Source organism: Labrus bergylta, chromosome 9 (genome assembly GCF_963930695.1).
Source record: "Labrus bergylta chromosome 9, fLabBer1.1, whole genome shotgun sequence".
Lineage (NCBI taxonomy): Eukaryota > Metazoa > Chordata > Actinopteri > Labriformes > Labridae > Labrus > Labrus bergylta.
This window is the reverse complement of record NC_089203.1, coordinates 5,676,522-5,698,558: the sequence shown is the minus strand read 5'-3', so window position 1 is coordinate 5,698,558 and position 22,037 is coordinate 5,676,522. Positions and strand designations below refer to the sequence as shown.

Here is a 22,037-nt window from a genome sequence, read left to right as displayed (position 1 = left end):
CTTGGCATTTTATTGCCCTCACTGCACACTCAACCTTAGTTGTTAGGAAGTGTTTGGCAGTGTTTATGGAAAAATGTGACTTTTCCCCAGTGAAAGAGCTCCAATTTATAACTAAAGTCGCTGTGGCGGTGCCAGTCTTTTGGTGGTGTACCACAGTGAGCTGTGCTATTGATTTGTACTGTGCATAGGTCCAATAGCTCAGGGAACATTGAGCAATACTTGTCTTCCATTAGGAGGGCTTAACCCCCCCAGTACTGTAGCTCGTCCACCCTTCATTGACCAATCAGCACCCATGCTTTTAGCAGCACTCTTGTGGGCTGTACTGGGTAAACACAAGTGTCTGCTTCAATGTTTGTCAACCCCAGTTGCCCAACCATTTATCAGTAGTCAGTTTGCATGTGGGCAGCTGGGATGTATTTAGCCTGAGTGTGCTCTGGAAATCACTTATTCTACCAACAAGATTCCTTTTTCCTGTGTGTCCTGCTGTGCCATCCCCAAGAGGAGAGTTTATGGTGCAATGTTGTCCCCAGATTTTCCCCATATCTCAAGCATGCCGCCCCCCCCCCAATTCCCAATGGCCTGCCTCCTCCCCTTTTGCTTCCCTGCTCAAGGGACGTCACTCCCCTGGCTGCAGCAGGACTGGGAGTGTGAGGGGTGAGGAAGGGGCAGATCCTATGAAGAAACACTGAGGACAGAGGGAGGCGTAGATGTACTGCCCCTGAACAGAGTACATGCCAGCATAGTGAGTGTTGAGCACAGTGCTGCTGCAGAGTTTGAGGCACCACTCCATGGGATCAGTGGATGTAATTTGACTTCTACCTGTGCATCTTGTGCAGCTGATCTGCTGCTCCCTGCAGAAGGAGTTCAGAAAACACCCAACGCTTCAAACTGCATCGTCTCTCCCTCTCCAAACTTTGACCTGTCAAATCCACGCAGTGTCAACAGGTATGTGCATGTCTGTAATGAAGTAGAAATATTGTAATGTTTGCTACATGTGGTTGTGCTTATGCTCAAAATAACTGATGCTTGAATTTAAAGGTCACACTTTTGCTGTGGTTCTGAGTTGTCTTTAAAGCAGCCTTTGAAACAAATTTCAACAAGTTCAGTTTAGGACATGATCTGCTAATACAACTTGACGATGACAATGAAAAAAAAAAAGATGACATGTTGAATAATGATACAGGTAAGAGCTGCATATTGAGTAATTGTATTGGAAGTAAAAAAAAAAAGTGAACTTTTACTTGTCAAAATTAGAATTTGTTCTCAACCATCATCACTTTTTATCCACGCTTGAAATGCTGTAATTGGATCCACTTTGTAATGCTAATGAGCTGTCACATTCAAGACTCATTTCTCTTGGTCTAAAGGAGTACACTTAAATAGAGATCAATGCATATTTGAATGGTCGTCAGTGTTAATTTACAGTCAAGACAATCAAAGTGCTGGTTCAAAGAAGAAGGCTTTACTTCCAAAGCAAGCAAAGAAACTATTCAACAGAAAGCCTGCGGATTTCATTCCGCTTTTATCATTATGTATCCAGAGGCCTCTTCTAATGAAAAGAGACATGTTAAGGTACAATGAAAACAAAGAAGACTTTGCGGTTTGTCTATTTATGTCCTTTCTAATGTAATCAGTTAAGAGTGTGTGGAATGTCTTTATTGTGTCATAACGGTTCCTCCATGGTCCTTTTATGAATGCAGCCCTTTGAGTACTTAGATATGCACCATAACCCAGAACAATAGATTTTTAATGGGACACTACTGTATGAACTTTACCACGCTATAGGACTTGGCAGTATTCCTAGGATGCACGTCATAGTTTTTTGGGGGTTAAGACCCGTCTCAACTAACCTACATCTGTGTTATCCTCACGTTATGCAACCAACCTTTAAGCTTTTTTTTTTTTTTTTTTTTCAAATAAGAAGATCCAGGAAAATGTGAAGCAGGTAGAGAAAAATCTAACTGTGCTCATGGACACAGCCTTTGATTTTCAAACTCATTCAGCATTAAAGTGCAAACATTGATGCTAAGACAAAAAAAAACAGTTGTAATCAAAGGGGCAAAATCTTTACTCTCTCTTGAGCTGTGACTTTCTTTGATTTTTAAAATCTTCTTTAGCTGTGTGTCTGCACCTTGGAGGCCCTCAAGCTGTACACACATACTTGCATACCAACCATGACAGTTTGACTTATCCAACTCATACAAGAGGGTGTGTCAAAGTCAACAAAAAAATGTCTCCTTACACACAGTTAAGTAGTTCATACAGTACCTATAAGCTACTATATACCTTATATATTTTCACTCTTTTCTCTTCACTCGTTCCCTCTGTCAGCAGGTGTCAACATGTTGGAGCAGGTTCTGTCATTTGGCCAATCCCTGGTGCGCAGGAAAGTGGTGGACCTGAGCACCCTGGAGGACTCAAAGCTGTGCCGCTGTCTGGGAACCGTTGATCTCATCGCCCTGGGCGTTGGCAGCACTCTTGGCGCTGGCGTCTACGTCTTAGCTGGTGAGGTGGCCAAGGGGAACTCAGGCCCCAGTATTGTCATCTCATTCCTGATTGCTGCCCTAGCCTCAGTCATGGCCGGCCTGTGTTATGCTGAGTTTGGTGCACGTGTCCCCAAGACTGGCTCAGCATACCTTTACAGCTACGTGACTGTAGGAGAGATCTGGGCCTTCATTACTGGTTGGAACTTAATCCTCTCCTATGTGATTGGTAAGTAAGCTATATACTTTGGACTACTTAATAAAAAAGAAGATACTGATTGTCACGGTTTCTATTTATTGCTTTGTCACAGGTACCTCATCAGTTGCCAGGGCTTGGAGTGGCACATTTGATGAAATGATAGGAGGACACATTGAGGTGTTCTGTAAAACCTACTTCAGCATGAACTCACCTGGCTTGGCTCAGTACCCTGACTTCTTTGCTGTCTGTCTGATACTGCTGCTCTCTGGTAAGGCCCACATACGGACTGGGGATTGACAAATTCAAGTTGATGTGCACCAGAGAAAAAACACTTAAAATCAGGATTGGTACAATTTTATAAATTAAAAAAAAAAGCCAAAGCTTGCATGATCCAATTCAGTAAAGTTATGATATGATGTGAGTTGTGCTTTATAAAGGCACTGTGAGACCACAGGAGCCCACTGTCATCCCCTTTCGTTTTAAAAACTCCACAATCACCCTGACAGTTTGCTTCACTTTCCCACAGTCACACAGTCATATTATGAGAACTTCCAATTACAAGCCCAAGCCTTGTAGCAGCCGAGGGTTTAGTAATTTAGCTGTTGAGGACTTTGAGAGTAGGCCATATTCATTTCTTGTGGTCGTTTTAACCACGGATCAGGAATTTAAAACCGGAGACAATTTGGTTGAATTCCACCTCCATGGCTCCCAGGCTAAAACTGATGAAGCAAATTGTTATCATGGCCTGCCAATGCATTGATGAGATTAGGTATATGTGACCCTTAAACAATCCATTAGTATTTTCTTTGAGAGAAAAATATGTCGGAGTTAGAAAAAAAATTGGATCTTCTTTTTTTGTTCATCATACCTTTTTCTGTAATTTTTTTGGGAACACACAGAGCTCACACTAAATTTACCTGTGACTATCTCAGTTATCGAAGTATGATACCAACCTTATTGCCACACTCAGGATAGTTGTATTAACTTTACTGATCTTTCCCGAGACGCTCAACCAACCGGTCCAACACTTCTACTTTTGTTTGTGAACCATGAAGTATAAAACACTGCAGACTCAGATCATTATTTATGTCATATTATACCTGCTTATTGCAAACGTCTTGGTCTTAAAAGTAAATATGTTTATTCGATCAGTGCTCGGATTTCAGTTTGAGATATCACACCTCACTGTACCGTTCTGAGCATCTTTTTTTCTCAACCCAGGACTTCTGTCGTTTGGGGTGAAGGAGTCAGCCTGGGTCAACAAAGTCTTCACTGCTATCAACGTGTTGGTTCTCCTGTTCGTCATCATCTCCGGCTTTGTCAAAGGAGACACATACAACTGGCAGATTTCTGAAGAGTCCCTTATAAATGTCACCATAATTACAAGGTAATAGAGCCATTCATTTTGTATATCATGGTCCACTAATGCAAAGCTTCTTCTCCTGAACAGCAAACAAAGCATCTCTATCCCTGTTGGTCTATGTTGTTTGTTTTAATGCAGTGCTCCCTATCGAACATGCAGGGCAGCAGTGGCCACCTTCCTCTCTGGGAAATGTCTCGTTATGAACTGACAGCTTTTATGTTTCAGGAATGTTTCAGTGACGGCCAACGTGAGCAGTGATTATGGAGCTGGTGGATTCATGCCCTATGGCTTCAGTGGAACCCTGGCTGGAGCTGCTACCTGCTTTTACGCTTTCGTTGGGTTTGACTGCATTGCGACTACAGGTAAGCTGCATAATGAATACATGTGACGGGTGTTTTGCAAAGCTAAGTGTGAAGGTGATTTGTTTTCATATCTGTGCATATGACAGGTGAGGAGGTGAAAAACCCTCAGAGAGCCATTCCCATCGGCATCGTGGTGTCGCTGACTGTGTGCTTCTTGGCGTACTTCGGTGTGTCAGCTGCGCTCACACTGATGATGCCCTACTACCTGCTGGATGAGAAGAGCCCTCTGCCCATGGCCTTTGAATATGTGGGCTGGGGTCCTGCGAAATATGTGGTGGCTGCAGGTTCACTGTGTGCTCTCTCTACCAGGTACCCACTGAGATTACTGTCCAAAAAAATATTAAGATTAAAAATCAATTATCATACTAGACAAAGGCTTAATGTAACTTTAACTGTATTTGAGTTTAATTTCTTATCAATGTGGGTACTATAAATGGGTAATAATGGTGAATAAGATCTGGTCATTAACTCTGACCACATCTCTCTGTCTACGCCTTGCTATCGGATTGATTCATGTTGCTTACTGGGATGCTGTGGTGGTCAATTCTCTCTGTTTTCAGATACCTGCATGCTTGAAATATATAGTATTCATAATTGAATTATTCTAATTATCCTAAAAGTTGGCCAAGCTTTTCTCAAACCAGTACACTGATGTGAATCTATTCTGTCTTTCTTCCCTGTAGGTTCGCTGAGTCAGTTCAATCAGTCTTCACTAATCCCATGCTCTGCATTCATGTGCATAAAATTCGACTTGAACCAATTGCATTTTGATGCAATTGGGGTCCGCCCTTTGGCAGATTTCCTCACAATTCCTACAAGTTGTGAGAATATTTTAAAACACATGGATGCTTTTATATATTTGGAATTAATCCCTACACTTCTGAAAAATGTGACTTTAGAAGCCAAAAACTCCTTTTAAACTCAACTCATAGCCAAACTCAGAACTGAGAAATACAACTATAATCTTCTTTATGAATACATTCATGACTGCTTTAGGACATTGGTGACTGCTAGTGTCTTTTGTTTGCCATTTATTAGATTTGTTAAAAAAGTGAATGAAGAGTGAGACGCTATGAAAGAAGCAACCACAGGAAAGAAAGACATGCTTTAAAGATGTGATTGTAAGTGTAATTGTGTGTATGTATGTGTTGGGGGCTTTTCACTAACGTGTTGGTCTTGCATGTCTCTGCTGTCTCATGCAGTCTGCTGGGTTCCATTTTCCCCATGCCTCGTATAATCTATGCTATGGCAGAGGATGGGGTGCTTTTCAAAGGCTTAGCCCGAATCAATCCTAAGACGAAGACCCCACTTATTGCCACTATGACCTCCGGTGTAGTCGCAGGTGAGAGCCGGGGAGAGTCCAGTGAGATCACGCCTGCTAATCTTTCTCCACCAATCAACTGTGAAAGACACCATGAACAATGCACAAAATCATTTGGCTCTCCTGCTCCTGAAATTGACCCTACTTCTAACTTTACGATGTCCAGTTTTAAAAGGTTTTCCCTCCTTAAGCACACGTTGTTCTTTCACAGTTGTGCAGGTGTCATGTTTTCTTTCCTAGAGTGTCCTCAACTTAACCATGAACCCTCTTCTCCCTAGCCTGTTGGGCTCCATGTTCCCTCTGCCGCGCATTCTCTTTGCCATGGCACGAGATGGCATACTGTTCAAATTTATGTCCAAAGTGAGTAAGCGCCAGTCGCCTGTTGCTGCCACCATGGCGGCAGGTACCACTGCGGGTAAGCTCCGGAGACAAGGACTCGCCTATCATGGGATTGTATCGTGGACGTGTGTTGTGGATTTGATCTATGCACGTGGTGTGGTGGTGGTTACTGCATGCTAATGTGGTGATGGTGTTTCTTAAAGCATGTGAGAAAATATTGCTCACTTTAAGAAGGCTGGATTCTTTTTTGTTAAAAAAAAAAAAAAAAAAAATCAGTATTCACCAACTCAGCCCGTCTGGCTTTAGCTAGCTTTCTACACATCAACCAGTGCTGTCTGTCAGGTAGCCTCGCACAATAAAAGCAATAACAAGACCCCAGCTGGCTAGTTACCCTCTTCCCCTCATACTGTGCTAATTTAACTCATCTGGTTTTAAAATTAAGCACACATGCACCTGGGCATAGAGATGGTTAACTTAGCTAAGCACAAGTGGAAACAATGATCATTTGCTAGCTACGCTTTGACAAAAAGAAATCTACCTAACAGCACTTCTATCGATCATGATGTTACACTTGCATGAAAATGAGTTAATAAAAACTTTGCTGGTTTTCTTGCTGGAGCAAGTGTCTTCCTAAAGTCTGGTGCACACTTTAACTGACATCCACCTCTCAGCAAGAAAGTGAACTAGCTTACAGCTTCTTAATACGTCGCAATATTTCTATGAATCTCTTCATTCAACTGTGAATGGATTACAGGGAAGCCTTCTCTACAGACTGAACTTGTATTGAATTTCTCCTTCAGTTACTATTTGTCTTGTTAGAATTAAAGAAGATTGTCTCTTCATTGAAGACCATCGATGAAACAGAGTGTTGCTGGTTGGTGGTTTTATTGGTGCTGAATCTTTCACATTAGGATGCTACATTTAAATCAAGTTTCTGCAGCTAGTCTTTAGAACAGTTACTTCTGCACATCTTCTGCTTCATTTCAATAAGAAATCATAAAAACGTTAACTTTCTTTTTGGTGAATGCTGAGCCGGGTGTCTCGGAGCATAAAAGTGTCTGCTGTTGATAAAGTTGCGAGATAATTAGATTTTGAAAATGTGGCGCTTTTAGCTAAAGAGGGAAACACATTTTGTTTTAGGTCTTAATGTCTATACGTCATTAGATTTTATTCTGCTTCTAAGGATAAAAGAATATATCCAAATTGCTGGCCTTTATGAGACTGATGTAGTTCATGTTTGGATTCTGCTCACTATGTCCAGGTGTTTCAGGCTTAGACCCGTAAAGTTATGACCTGATGAAGGGACGGGCAGATGTGATGAGCAACTGGTAGAACTGTGCAGGGAAGCTGTCTTTGTTATTCTTGTTTTAATGTAATGTTGCGCGGAGCAGTGTGTACACTGTGTTTGAACTGTGCTGCTGAGATCAGCTCTATGAAGTCTGGAGCTGGGACACAAGAGGAAACACAACAGTGTGTCTCACATCAAACACCACCACATGGTGTGGAGAGGATTACAGCCGTCACTCTTTTGTATCGCTTCATTTTGAAAACATGTTGCATGACATTTAATTTGAGTCTGTTGAATGTTAAATTGTTTTTTTTGGATGGTCGTTTTCATTTTGTAATTGCAAAATAAGTATTATAGCACTTTTGTATGTGGGTGTTTTTTAATGTATTGTATCAAAATGTTGTTTGACAGTATTTCGTAATTCACCTTTTCATCTCTATGTTCATCTTCAATGTCAAAGTGTTTGAGCTAATTGTAATTTCTTGATTATATAGCCATCATGGCCTTCCTGTTTGACCTCAAAGCGCTGGTTGACATGATGTCTATCGGGACTCTGCTGGCCTACTCACTGGTTGCTGTGTGTGTCTTGATTCTGAGGTGAGTACATTTATAAAATAACAAATATAGCCCTTCAGAGAAATCTTATTATTGCAACTTCCTTAAACGTTCCTCCAAACCAACAGGTTTGATTACTACGTTGGTGTAACAACGCCTTTTGGTATTGCATCACAGTGGTGATGTAAGAGCGGTGAATGCTCCCATTCTATGAATGTGACCGCTTGAGTGTGGGTTGTTTACTCAGGTTTTGTGTTCTTCCTAAACTGTGTACAACTGTTTGCACAAATGTGTCTCAAAAACAGAGACGCAGTGTTTGTTCCCTGGTTTAAACAGGATTTTAATGTAAAAAAAAACAAAAAAACAAAAAACACATTAGATCTTTCACTATCAAAGTGGTTTGTAGCTGGAGAAAGCATAACCCTGAACATGTTTAATACAGTACTGCAGTTTGGCTGTTTGTGCTTTAACCTTTATGAAGACATGACCTCTAATCTGTGATTACTTCACCCTCAAGGTACCAGCCTGATGGAACCATGGAGCGGCGAGCAGGCACTGGGGAAAAGGACTTCCTGTCCTCTGAGGAAGGCGAGTCTGACCTAACTGAGTCAGAGTCCCACCTTAACATGCTGAAGGGTGGCAGCTCCAGCCTGCAGACTGTCCTGCACCCTCCTGCCTCCCCCTCTGAAAGTTCTTCCAGTGTGGTCAACACGTTCGTCTGTGTGCTAGGTAAGCAGGCCAGGTTAAAACCCTTCTTTGTAATGTCACTAAAGACGCAGCGATTAAATGTGTTGTTGTTTTTTGCATCACAGTGCTGTTGGTGTGTGTGATGAGCTATCTCACCACGTACCACATCGGCTCCATCCTTGCCATGGAGGTTTGGATCCTAGCACTGCTGACCCTGTGTCTCCTCATCTTCAGCGGCTGCGTCTACATGATCTGTAGGCAGCCTCAGACGAGCAAGAAGGTCTCATTCATGGTGTGTAGCTGCTCAATGACTTAGTTTCTTTTCAAACCAAGACCTGCATTATTAAACGAGGAAAATTGTAAATGTATGCTTTTTGTTTTACCAGGTACCTCTTCTTCCTTTTTTGCCCATTCTGAGTGTATTTGTTAACATTTACCTCATGGTCCAGCTGAGTGGAGATACATGGATACGTTTCTCTGTGTGGATGGCTGTAGGTGAGTCCCTAAAGGTCACAACTCCTTTTCAACCAGTGTAAATAAGTCTCAGAGCTCCCCAAAACAAGTCTGTGAAGTGTTTTGTTCTAAATCCACTCTGATCCTGTATTTGATCATGTCTATAAACCCCTCTATTTCAGCCCTGCTCAGAACAGGCTGTTTCTCTGTCTGTACCTTTAAATGCAAATGAGCTGTGTCTGACCACGCCCCTCTCAGCGACTTGCTGGCGTCGCCACTTTGAGGTTGCAAGGCAGGAAAAATTGAGACTTCAAAAAGTCACTGCTTCCCAAAGACATTGTTTGGCATACAGTATCCCCTACTGTAACACTGTAACATGTTGCTTCATATCAACGTTTTTGAATGGATTTAACAAGCAAGTTGTAGAGCATGGGGAGGCTGTTAGCATGGGGAGGTTGGCGTTCAATTCCTGGCTCCTCCAGTCATATGTGGAAGTGTCCTTAGGCAAGACACTGAACTCCTAATTGCTCCCACTGCTATGTTGGCTGTGTGTGAATGTGTAGGAATGGAATTAGTTTTAATGCTGATGGTAACACTGATGGGTAGATGTTATACCTTTGCCAGTGTTTTTGTAGTTACCTTTTATGGAATCTCATATCTCGTCCAACACTTCATCTCAGGCTTCCTGATCTACTTCGGCTACGGCATGTGGCACAGTTTGGAGCGTCAGCGTCAACTCCAGGGTCCTTCAAGCAGCAGCAGTAAAAATGAAAACAAAAAGGCCAGCAGGGAGCAGCAGGCTGGTATGGATGCAGTCGAAAAGGACAAGGAGCGTTTCATCTGCCCAGAGAAGACCAGCCAGTGTTAAGGTCCAGCGGCTCAGTCACTGAATCTGTGAGGCCACAGATGCATAAAAGCACACAGAACTCTGCCTTGATGCACCTGTTTATACAGCCTCACCACATGTGCCTCAGACACGAGCCCACTCAACCTGCAAAGGCAGTGTCAGTATTCTGTATGAGCGGCCACATGATTGGGAGCTGCTCTATCACTTCTATGGAACCACATTGTGTGTTGAGCTTTATGGACAGCATGGAGGCAGAAATGAATGGACAGGTAACACACTGGAGAGTGATGTTCATTCCCTTTACAATGAAGCAGTTCATTCAAGGACTGCAGCAAAGGTTTTTTTGTGTCTCGTTGTAGAGTTGAGTTGTTAGTGCATGACAAACATTCTGTCTTTTATACTTTTTAAGTGATCTTGTACAGGTGATTTTCTAAATGCAAGAATGAGTCTTAGAAATCTGTGTTATCCATTTAATGATGTGATTAGATCTGGATCCAACAATTATGTATTAGTTTAAGTAAAAGTTGTATAACTTAGTGGTGAAAGTACTCGTTGATCTTTGACCAATGTGAGAGAGAACCAGCATGTGGATAAAGATATGTTGTCAACTACGGAGGCCTTAAGAGGACATGGGTTCATGCATTTTATTTTACTCTGTTTTCCCGTATTAAGAAGTAATTTCCGGTTGTTTTCCTCAGGATCTAGACTTATTTAGCTCGTTATCTGCTGCATTTTCCTGTGTTAAATGTTCATTTTTCTGGCATTTTATTTTCTGGGGATCTCAAGAAATGAACTTGTTGTCACAGTAAAGCCTGCACTGGTGACAACATCAGAGCTCAGTCAAATCTGGAGAAAACAACTGGAAATGACTTCTGATCAATGGAAAAAAGAGTAAAATAAAATGTATAGATGCATATCTGCATAGGGCTTCTGTTGTTGATCATAAAGTTGAAATATATTTTTAAACAACAGTTTTATATGCCTACACATCAAATTGTGATACCAGGACGATTCTACCACATTAAGGCCAATGTACAATATCTCAAATCATTTTGCTGGCACTTAAATCATGACTTAATGTCTCTCTCCCTGAGGGTAGGCTTAGTGTTCTTTGCATGTTTCAGGTTTCTGTAGTTTTTATGTAACAGGTCATATCCCTTTTAAGTGAAGAATCACAAACTGTTGTTGTGGTTCATTCAGCACAGGTTTATTTTTCTATTATTTCTCTTTTGTGTGTTTAATCTCTGAGCTGTTACAATAGACACATAGACTATTATCTGATGTAAAAACGTTGCTCAAACAGTATTTAGATTATGTATGTTGCTGTATTTACGGTACACATTTTGTCTGATAGTTTGTGCTTTTTTTGTTGCAAAGATGTGGTTAATACAGCCTTCATGAAATGCATCTCTTATCCAGAGTACACTGTTACCTAACACGGTGTACAAAAATAAAAACAAGTCTTAATTGCCACATAGTTTAGATGAACTTGGCATGTAAGTCAAAGTTACGTTCTTTCCTCTGGGCTTTTTGACGGCCCCCCCTTTCTGTCTTTTACTACGACTTGTAAGGCTCAGTGAGCTGTAGTTTTAAGTAGAAACTAGTTTCTTGTCTGACTTGTCACCCTTACCATCAGTGTTTTACACCATCTGATGTGATTTAATCCAACACTCTCAATAGTCCTTTTCAATGACTTTAGGGTTTAAGGTAGTTAAAGCTGATAGATGTATTCCTGGGTTTAATAGAATGTGGAACAAACTCAAAAGAGTCCCAACAGGAGTTAAGTATTTTACTATACTGAACCTCTACATGGATATTGTAGAGTTGATCAGTTAGGTTAGAGGATAAAGTAAAAAGAAGTAACTTTTATGTCATGATGTTTGTTCACTTGTGACTAACTGCTGCCTGGACTGAAACAATAAATGTATTTTTCAGTAAGAAGTAATTAGTTGTTTATTACTTAATTGATATATCTGGAAACCTTAAGAGCTAAAGCCAGTGACAACTGTTGGACAGTTTGAGATGACGCCACCATGTGGCTAAAAAAAGTTTTTTTTCATTCTTCTGACCTGTAACTACATTTCTTTTTTTTGTTTTTCTGCATACCTTTCAGTCCATTCAAATGCCATTCATACACTGGTGGAGGAAATAAACAAATACAAGTATTACCACAATGTGAAATACTCTTTTGTCCTGCAGAAATTGGATGTATAGCTTCCCAAGTAACTCAAAATGCACTTAAGCACAGTTATTATACATTTTGACAAGTGCCAAATAAATGTATTTAGTTTTGTTCCACCTCTACAACTATTGAGACAATACCTCAGCCAAAGTCTGTTAAATATTTTTTTAGGGCCCGAGCACAAACAAACTTTGTACACTGAGTAAGAAGTGAAAATATAAATGATATAACGATCTTGCAAATAGTGTGTTGCGACATGCCCACACAGTGCTCCCCAATAATTCTGATCAAGTATGCTGCGCAGCAGTTCACCTACAAAATGTGGTAGGCACGGGGCGCTGGTGCGGCAGTGGTTAGAGCGCGTGCCCCATGTACAGAGACTGTGGTCCTCCAAGCGGGCGGCCCAGGTTCGGATCCGACCTGTGGCTCCTTTCCCGCATGTCGTTCCCTGATTTCCGACTCTATCCACTGTCCTATCTCTCTCCAATAAAGGAGCTAAGCCCTTTTCTCTACACCCTGTAAACCAATGACTGCACCAGCCCCTCTCCCACCACCACCTACCTCAAATACTCTGACGACACAGCCATCCTGGCCCTCCTATCAGAAAATAACTCTGTATCAGACTACCATAACACTGTCACACATTTCTCCCAATGGTGTAAACATAACTTCCTCCATCTCAATGTAGCCAAAACAAAAGAAATAACAACAGGTACCCCATCACCCCAGACCCCACTCTCATCAACAACGATACAGTTGAAACAGTTGACAGCTTCAAATACCTCAGACTCACACTAGACAATAAACACACTTTCAACCAGCACACAACGGACATTCAAAAAAGGAGCCATCAAAGACTGTATGCCATCCGTAAACTCAAAGGACTCTATGTTGCCCCCCATCTCCTCCTGCTGTTGTATCAAAGTATTGTCCAGCCCATCCTGCTCTACTGTTCCACCTGCTTCTTTAACATGTTCACTGTCAAAAACCAGGTCAAACTCACACGTGTCACAAACATAGCTGCCAAATTAATTGGTCTCCCCACTCCCACACTGTCAGAGCTCAATCTCAAGGCCATCTCACGCATCGCACTTACAATAGCACTGGACAACACACACCCACTCAACTGCCACTTCACCATTATGCCCTCTGGACGCAGGTACAGGTCCCTGTTGTGCAGGAGGGCTCGTTATGGCAAAAGCCTGGTGCCTGCAGCCATGGCAGCCCTCAACAAAAGGCCAAAATAAAAACACCCCAGTCCCACTCTGTCTTTATATTTGTCTGCATGTTATCTTGTGTGTTTGTGCATCTGTGATTATCTGTCGGCGTGCTGTCCATAACTGTACTGTGAAGTGGAAAATAATTCCCCCTTAGAGTAAAGTCAAGGCCCAAAATGCCCAAAAACAAAATCTTAAAATAAAAAAAAATAAAATGTGGTAGGCATTTGTATAATGTCAACAGCTATTTGTATGATAGTCCCATACGCCCAAACTCCTAACTTAACAGGAAGTTCACTATTTGTGTTTAAGTAGAAATTTAGATGATTTTTTGCCCATTTCCAGGACTCATGGATTAACTCCTACAGCATAAATCTGATCAAGCAGTATAGGTGGAGGAGACGTGGGCAATGAAAGTTATCAAACTTGTGAAAAAGCTCAATAACTCAATTAACCCTGACTCTCACAGACAATAATAATAAATAAATACACAAATAAAGCATGGATTGATGAAGAACTGAGGGAGTGTATGCTTAAAAGAGATGAGCTTTAAAAAGCTGCTTTTGCCTCTACGGTAACTAAATGTTGAAAGTACTGTGAAATGAGACATAAGGTTACAAAGTAAAACAGGACAAAGAAAAAGCATATTACCGAAATATAATTCAGGAGCAAAGGCATGATGATAACAAACTTTGGAAAACCTTAAATTAAGTTTTGGGCAGAGCCAAGAACAACACTTCTTTCTTCACTGAAGTGGGAGGGATTTTCTTAACATAGCAGAGGGCATTGAAAACATTTCATTACAAGTTAAGGAACCAAACGGGGCCCCCCCTTGTGGGGGTTGAATGTCATCTCATATAATAACCAACTCTAGCATGAAAATCATTGAATTTCAACCTATTGAAGCAGATAAGTTAAAAAAATTAAAATCTATTTGATGACCTAAATAAAGGTAAACCAGCTGGTATGGATAATCTGGATGGGAGGTTACTTAAATATTAAATCAGTAAATATATGTTATGTTTTCTGTCTGAGGAGGGGTTTTCTCCCCAGGTTTGTAAATCTGTGAAAGTTTTACCTCTTCAGGAAAACAAACAAGAGAGCTGCCAATAGCAGACCTATCAGTATTCAAAGAGGCGCTGCACGTCAACAGGGAATGCAGGCAACTGTCCGGGGCCCCAGGCCACTGAGGGGCCCTGGAGGGCTGACAAACTTTAAACCACAGCACTAATTTTGCAATGACAGTATAAACCTCCTGAATGGGGCCCCATCTGACAGCACTCACCTCATTGCCCTGATTAGCATATCATGTATTAATCCAGTGAAACTGAAGTTCATCAATGAAAATCACAGAAGGAAAATGAGGAGGAATTATCTGTTTGGGAGTGAAAAAAGAAAGAGGAAGACCATCGAGACAATGGTAGATATAACAGTGGCTGAAGGGGCACCAAATTAATTTTAGCGTAGGGCCCCCACAGACTCAAGCATCTTCACTGAGTATTCTTTGAGTGTTGCACAAGCTAATTGAAGAGGATGTTCTTGTACAAATAATACACTATTTTTCACTAAATTAGTTAACAAACACACTTCGATCTGAACTGTAATTAGTAGTGGACAGTTTGCTCTGGTCTGTCCATCAGGTGTGATGCTGAGTTCAGAGAGTATGCGCACCAGTCTCTCATGTCTCAGAGGAGTCGAGAGGTTGGCATGCAACCTTGTGAACTTCTGTTATAGCAAACAACCAAATTCTCTCTACTCTCAAATAAATAATGAGAGAAATCAACATAATCACCCAGCAGGCTGCTCAGGGGTTAGTTAAACATAAACCCAGGGCTGGTGCGGTGTGCAGATGTGTAACTTATAGAGCCATCACGAGGTGGCGTAATTGACCAATTAGCATAGTTGAAGCACCCAGTAAGGCATTATCCTAAATGAACTTCATAACTCTATAATTGATTGTAATGTTTAGTTGCTTGACCCTAGTTGATGGGAACATGTACATAGTGATACTCTTTTACATGCATTATGTGTCTTATTTAATATATGTGTTGTATTTTATGTTTGTTGTATTTTATGTACATGTAGTATTTTATGTATATATGTATGCATACAGGCAGGTCAAGTAGCATTCTTTGGTGGGTTGAAAAATGCAGAAGAAGGCCTTTAAAGGCACTACGATTCATATTGTGGTCCAGCAGAGGGCTCTAAAGACCACGTTTCAGCCCTTCAGGCGTGAGGAGAGGGAGTACAGAAGGAAACTAAAGAGTTTACCCCTTTTCTCTCCGACTTTGAGGAGGTTCAGTCTAGAAATCTAAACTGGGTATCTGGACCCTGTAGAGCTCCAGGGACGCTCAGAGCCCGACCTAATTCCCTTCTGAGCCCTGAACCAAACCTCCTGACCTCTCCAGGCCTCTGACCATCCCCGGGAGAACACTATGAAGCTCTGGATTGTGCTTTGCCTGGCATTGCTTGGGGTGGAGCTCCAAAATGGTGAGTGCAAACTCGGTCTGCCTTGTAAGTTTCTGAGTGAGGTAAAATTACTGTTTATTTTTCATCACAAGAACTTGGAGTGCTTTCTTGGACTTCTGGGGGGATTAGATAATCTGAGACTGTAAATCTTTTCACATAGGGAGTAGATGAAGTCTTCATTAATTTGAGATTTGTTTGTCTTCAGGAACACACTGCAACTAATCTGTTATTTTCTAATTTTACATACTGGCATGAATTTGTGAAAGTTTGCACAGCAGTTGCATGAAGTTGTGTAAGTTTGTGTTAAGTATTTCCATGAACCAACTCAAACCAGCTGCATCACAGGCATGCAACAGGCGTTTCTCATCAAACGGCTTTTACTGCTGACCTTTGCTTGAAGTTATTGGTTACGCTGCAGAAGAAGAAAAACTCTGAAAGTTTACACTTTAGAGCAATCCTTTTTTGGGGAAAGCTTGCAGGTAATGTGTTCTGTGCACCCTGAGATATATGCAGCATGCAGATACAAAGAGGCAGGGTTCCTGACATTTTGTGCTGTGAAAATGTCTTTCCTACTCCCTAAGACTGTTGTCACAGCTGTGGGAAACATACTGAACACTGTTTCTCTAAAGAATAAGGCCATGGTAAAGTTTCAGATTATTTCATGGCTTATCTCTATCATCTGTATTATTTTTGCTCCACTTCCTCCCTCCTCTAATGCACCCTCCCTTCTCTGTGCCTCTGTGTGTACAGGGGACTGTCAACAAGTCAAGCGGAGGAAAGATGTTGGAGAGAACCGCATCCGACCAGGGGGAAAACGAGTGAAGATGCGACAGCCCAAACTGAAAGATGCAGTAGTGAAAGGTCAGTCCCTGTTGACCCAGGTTTTAGATAAGGGACGCTTCTTGCGCCTGGGCCAGACGACAACAATGACTCCTGGGAGGAATATGGAGCTGCGCTGCAAAGGAAACTCTATTGGATGGTCATATCCGACCTACCTGGACACTTTCAACGACTCACGCCTCAGGTGCTGGGAGCAGACATCAGCTGTTTCTTGTACTATACGTTGATTTGTGAAAATCTTAATGTATGTTCTTCCATCTCCAGCATCAAGCAAAGTGACAAATACAGTCAGCTGATCCTGACGTCGCCCTCTGCTGCTGACACAGGGCCTTACAGCTGCTGGGTGGTAGTGTGTGATGGCACGGAGTGTGAGAAGGACCATGATCGCACACATGTCTCATACATCTACTTCACAGGTGATTAAAAGGAGCACAGAGCACTGCACTTCAATTTTCACTTTTAGCAATAAGGTACATTTACAGACAGATATTTATAGCCTTGAATGGATGGTGTTTATATTTCTACAAATATATTTAATGAGGCTTTATCTATGGGGGCAGCTGTGGATCAGTGGTAGAGTTGGTCTTCTCTCAACCAGAAGGTTGGGGGTTCAATCCCCAGCTCCTGCAGCAACTTGTCAGATGTGTCTTTGGGCAAAACACTCGACCAGAATCAGATTCAGAAATAAATTATTAATCCCAGGGGGAAAGTCGGTTGTTACAGTTGCACACACAATATAACAGTAGGAAATATAGAAACACATTGACAATATAAAATAAAAGAATAAGCAGTAAGTACCACGTTAGAGTAATAATAAGCTATGTACAAAGCGCAGGAATTAAAGATATAAACAATATTTACAAATATAACACTGCTGTGTTAAACTGTAAATGTTGTAGGTTTATGAATTAGGCTCAATATGGACATGAAGTTGACTGCTTTAATTTAAACTACTTAACCCCAAGTTGCTCCCGCTGCATTGTTGGCGGGGTGTGAATGTGTATTTATGGGATAGTGAAGGTCACTCTACATAGCAACCTCTGCCATCAGTGTGTGAATGGGTTGACATGACCTGTGGTGTGAACAGTCCCATTGAGTAGTCAGAAGACTAGAAAAGTGCAATACAAGCTCAAGTACTTTTACCAAATGATATCACTGCATTGACATTGTTATACTAAGGTAGGAACAGGTTGAGAGCACAGGCATCCTTGAACTTTAAATTACATATCAACTTGAAAGCAGCTATAACTGTATTCAAGTTAACCCGAAAGTTTGCATGAAATCAAATGCATGTTTTCGTTTTTTTTACACTGTATTTTTTGCTGAATGTCACCTTCATTTTAGTATTTGGCCCAAATGACCAAAAACTTTTTTCCAGGTCTCCTTGTTAAGATGTAAGTGTAAGCTATTTCCTGTTTAAAATAAAAAAAAATGTTGGTGACAGATCCTACACTCAGAGATCTGCAATTACTTAGCATCTAATTAATCACTTTCACCTCATGACACTCAGGACCTTTGAGTTAGCTAGTAATTAGTGATCACAATGATTATGTTAAAAGTTCACATGTTTGATGCTTTTGGCTAATATAAACACTAATCAATGACCTCAGCGAGATGCTTTTTAGAAAAAAAGTAAAAATGCATGTATAAAAACTTAAAATAGCACTTTGTGAGCCAATTTAGAAGTATGAATGAAATTACAACTTAATCTATCATCAGTGACTATTTGAAATTCTCAACGTATGAAAAGCCAAGATGTGATTTGTGATAAATGAGCAGGTGGGGTTAACTCTCGCTAAAAGAAAAGTAGTTGTCTATTAAACACTACGACCTCTTTACCTGTCTTCTTTAAGTTGTATTTCTGCACCCCTGCCACAGAGAATATTACACGTTTAATAACACACATATGTCCCTCTAAACAGACAAAGACAACCTCTTCGTTCCCTCTGCCATCCACTTTGAGATCGTGTACCTGCGCCCGGACCGGCCAGCTGTGGTGCCCTGTCGTGTGACTGACCCACAGGCCAAGGTGACCCTGCACAGAGAAGTCCCTCCAGAAGAGATCACATCCAACGGGACGCTTCTGACCTATGACCCCACCAAGGGTTTCATCCTGCAGAGCCCCAGTCTGGAGCATCAGGGAGTCTTCTACTGCAAGGCTGTTGCCAGGGGGACGCCTCAGATCTCCACAAAGTATCAGCTGCTCTATGTGGAAGGTTGGGACAACTTTAATGTGGATTATAAATACAATAACATCCTGCTCAGAGATCAGTAAACATTATCCTCTGCCTTTTAATGCTTTAATGCTGCTTAGTCGCAAAAATCTTGGTTGTTAACACAAATGCCTCAACAACAATGATAAACTGTTGTGATTTAGCCTGCCCCATAATCTGTCTGAAATGGACAGGGGTGAGTCACGTCTGTCAAAGTGGATACATCAGAAACACACAGATTCATCCACTTGCCAGGATAGCTAACTATCTCCTGTCAACAGTTCAGGTTAGCTAACAAAAATTTCCCAAGTTAGCTAACTGTCTCCTGTTAACATTTTCCAGGTTAGCTAACTGTCTCCTGTTAACATTTTCCAGGTTAGCTAACTGTCTCCTGTTAACATTTTCCAGGTTAGCTAACTGTCTCCTGTTAACATTTTCCAGGTTAGCTAACTGTCTCCTGTTAACATTTTCCAGGATAGCTAACTGTCTCCTGTCAACAGTTCCCAGTGGGCCACCGTTTGTGAGTCTCCAAGCGTTTCCGCAGTCTGTGAGGGGCGGTGACAGTGTCAATGTTACGTGCACCGTGCTTGGGGAGCCAGAGGTGGATGTGAGTTTCAGCTGGTCTTATCCTGGTCAGGTAAGAGGAATACTTGGTCTATAAACCCAAAGTCAACAATGACTACAAACAACAGCCGGCAGTATTTATTTATTTGTTTTTATTGAGGCAGGTTAATAGCAAAACAACATAGAGCAGAAATCACAAGAATGGAGAGAGGCATGTGAAAACATTTAAAAACAGGAACTACAAGAAATTATCTTAGGGAATCTGGACAATTTCAGTTCCTGCTGTAGGCTTTGCAAAGGTGAGGGGGCAGAGTGGTAGAAAGCTGGATTTCCACTTTCTTTACAGGCTGAGGGGGCGTAAAGAGAAATGATGCCTGAGAGGGCAGGCCATAGCAGCAGTGTTTATGTTTATAAGATGTGTAGGCAGCAGATCAAGGATGCATCTAAAAATGAAGTCCCCAGCTCCTGCAGCCACATGTCCAATGTGTCCTTGGGCAAGACACCCAAGTTGCTCCTGCTGCTTCGTCGGCGGAGTGTTAATGTGTATGAATGGATTAGTTACTTCTGATGGACACTCTACATAGCAGCCTCTACTTTCAGTGCGTGAATGTGTAGGTGTGACCTGTGGTGTAAAAGCGCTTTGAGTAGTCAGAAGGATAGAAAAATGCTACACAAGCTCAAGTCCATTCACCATTTACACTGTCAACTTCATAGTAAATACACTATAGCACTATTTTTTACAAAGACGAGTAAAACTAAATAATGAATTGAAGAAAGTGATCAAAAAATTCTAGAAAAGTTGTTTATAATAAAAGACAAATGATGACAGGAAGTAATTATTGATCATCAGCTTTTAAATGAAAATTAAATGTTTTTCTAACACAAAGATTTCATAGCAATAGAGAAAGTAAATGCAATTAGTCATAGTATAGTAAAATTAACAATTAATCATTAATCAGATGCTTTAAGAATATACAAGTACTCGGGTGGTAGTTTCCAGACTTCCACTGTAGCATCTTAATAATAATTTATTGATCCCGTGAGGGGAAATTCATTTTTACACTCTGTCTAGTGAACATGCTACACAAACATAGGCCGAAATACACACACATGCACAAACAGGATCCTATGGACATGCACTAAAGGAGAGGTCTCACAGTGAGAGGCCTGTCCCAGTGGGCTATCTGAATTGGTGGAGGGGTTTGATGCCTTACTCAAGGGCACCTCTGTGGTGCTCAGGAGGTGGACTGGAATTTCTGGACTTGGTCTGTACCAGGACTTGAACCGGTAACCCTCCGATTCCCAACCCAAGTCCCTACAGACTGAGATACTGCTGCTCTTCTGTAATGTAGTAGCTTTATATCTCTGCATTTTAGAGAATCATTTAGGACACATTCTTTGTGGTTAACTAACCCTTGTTAATTATCAGTCCTTTCCCCGCTCTGTTTGTTCCTTGCTCATATGTTTTTGATTGTGTAGGGCCGCCGACCGGTTCACATCCAGACCTCGTGGCGGCTGGTGAACAGAGGTATGAGCCACACCACGCGGGTCTCCCAGAGCATCATGACTGTAGAGGACATGGAGACCATTGACTTTGGAAACTACGTTTGTAAAGCAAAGAACCAGAATGGCCAGACAATCCTGTCAACCAACGTCATCTCCGATTAGCCCCAGCGACATGGCCTGTGTAAAGCTTATGCTTGGTATGAGCTTGGTGTTGAGACAAACGTGTAACCAGATGACTTCAAAATGTATATACCAAAAATATGTGTATTTTAAAATTTGCAGATTCTCATACATAATAAAGATTTGCTACAGATTTTGCTTTTTTTTTATTGAGGATTTTATTTTCAAAACCAGGTGTATGTCTGCAGTAGGCAGTAGACTCTCATCACAGGACGCGACTAACTGACAGGTTAATGCAACTATGTAAAACACTAGAAGTCAAGGTGCCGCATAGCCAAGCGGTTATGTCGTGCCTCCAATGTACTAAGTCCTCATTGAAGCAGCTGTGGGTTTGAATCTGACCATGGCCCTTTGTTGCATCCCATACCTCATTGTCTCCTTCAAACATCATCATCAGGCCCAAAAAGATAACCAAAAAAAAGCCACCAGTCAAACATAAATACAGTATTTGGGGTGTTTCACTGATTTTGTAGTTTTCACTTCACTCTGAACTAAACAGTGACCGAACAGAAGCTTGAATAGTGCCGAGATGTCACACTTCCTCCTCCTGGATTTGTGTTATGAGGATTCATTTTGCTGCAGGACACTGAGCCCAAACATGAAAACAATCCATCTGAATTCAAAAAGAGAAGCGTGACGTGCAGACCTGCAGGGCTTTTTCATCCACAGTTACAAGACCTTAAAATCTATTAAACATCTTTGAGAAAATCTGATAAGAAAATAACAAGAAGCCCAAACAGTTTCATTACATGTCACAAGATTTTCTGCTGGAGTGTGGGCTAATTTTAGTTTTTAAAAGATAAGAAACAAAATAATCCCGACACATTGGACACCTCAAACATCAGAGTTATCGTTGTTATCTCAATGATACATTTAAATGTAATAATGCTGAAGACAGATCAGCCACCATCAGACACTTGCTCTGGAGCTCGTTGTAAAGAGAAGAATCTGATTTTAAAATGTGTGCCA

General features: G+C 41.4%; 2 protein-coding genes across 4 annotated transcripts; both read left to right on the top strand.

The window, feature by feature from the left end:
- The first annotated feature begins 633 nt into the window (after positions 1 to 633).
- slc7a2 (solute carrier family 7 member 2) lies at positions 634 to 12,065 on the top strand. 3 transcript variants are annotated; one of them, XM_020629738.3, is made up of 12 exons: positions 634 to 945; positions 2,335 to 2,712; positions 2,795 to 2,950; positions 3,904 to 4,069; positions 4,271 to 4,407; positions 4,494 to 4,716; positions 5,610 to 5,749; positions 7,850 to 7,952; positions 8,428 to 8,639; positions 8,723 to 8,889; positions 8,984 to 9,092; positions 9,731 to 12,065. In XM_020629738.3, exons 2-12 carry the CDS (start codon positions 2,343 to 2,345, stop codon positions 9,916 to 9,918), a joined length of 1,971 nt encoding a protein of 656 aa, XP_020485394.2. In that variant the 5' UTR covers positions 634 to 945; positions 2,335 to 2,342; the 3' UTR covers positions 9,919 to 12,065. The 3 variants fall into 3 exon arrangements, with proteins under 3 accessions (XP_020485394.2, XP_029132424.2, XP_020485393.2); XM_029276591.2 differs by lacking the exon at positions 5,610 to 5,749 and adding an exon at positions 6,007 to 6,143 and having other exon boundaries at positions 635 to 945; positions 2,332 to 2,712; XM_020629737.3 differs by having other exon boundaries at positions 635 to 945; positions 2,332 to 2,712.
- A 3,477-nt stretch (positions 12,066 to 15,542) lies between these two features.
- Positions 15,543 to 21,201, top strand: pdgfrl (platelet-derived growth factor receptor-like). Its single transcript, XM_020629715.3, has 6 exons — positions 15,543 to 15,786; positions 16,516 to 16,789; positions 16,870 to 17,021; positions 18,528 to 18,821; positions 19,319 to 19,455; positions 20,862 to 21,201. Exons 1-6 carry the CDS (start codon positions 15,732 to 15,734, stop codon positions 21,048 to 21,050), a joined length of 1,101 nt encoding a protein of 366 aa, XP_020485371.2. The 5' UTR covers positions 15,543 to 15,731; the 3' UTR covers positions 21,051 to 21,201.
- The last annotated feature ends 836 nt before the right edge of the window (positions 21,202 to 22,037 follow it).

Coding starts and splice junctions, on each gene's coding strand:
- slc7a2 (XM_020629738.3), top strand. CDS start 2,343: ATGTTGGAGCAGGTTCTGTCATTTGGCCAATCCCTGGTGCGCAGGAAA. Junction 4,717..5,609: donor CTGTGTGCTCTCTCTACCAG/GTACCCACTGAG, acceptor TGTCTCATGCAG/TCTGCTGGGTTCCATTTTCC. Junction 5,750..7,849: donor GACCTCCGGTGTAGTCGCAG/GTGAGAGCCGGG, acceptor TTGATTATATAG/CCATCATGGCCTTCCTGTTT.
- pdgfrl (XM_020629715.3), top strand. CDS start 15,732: ATGAAGCTCTGGATTGTGCTTTGCCTGGCATTGCTTGGGGTGGAGCTC. Junction 15,787..16,515: donor TGGGGTGGAGCTCCAAAATG/GTGAGTGCAAAC, acceptor CTGTGTGTACAG/GGGACTGTCAACAAGTCAAG. Junction 19,456..20,861: donor GCTGGTCTTATCCTGGTCAG/GTAAGAGGAATA, acceptor TTGATTGTGTAG/GGCCGCCGACCGGTTCACAT.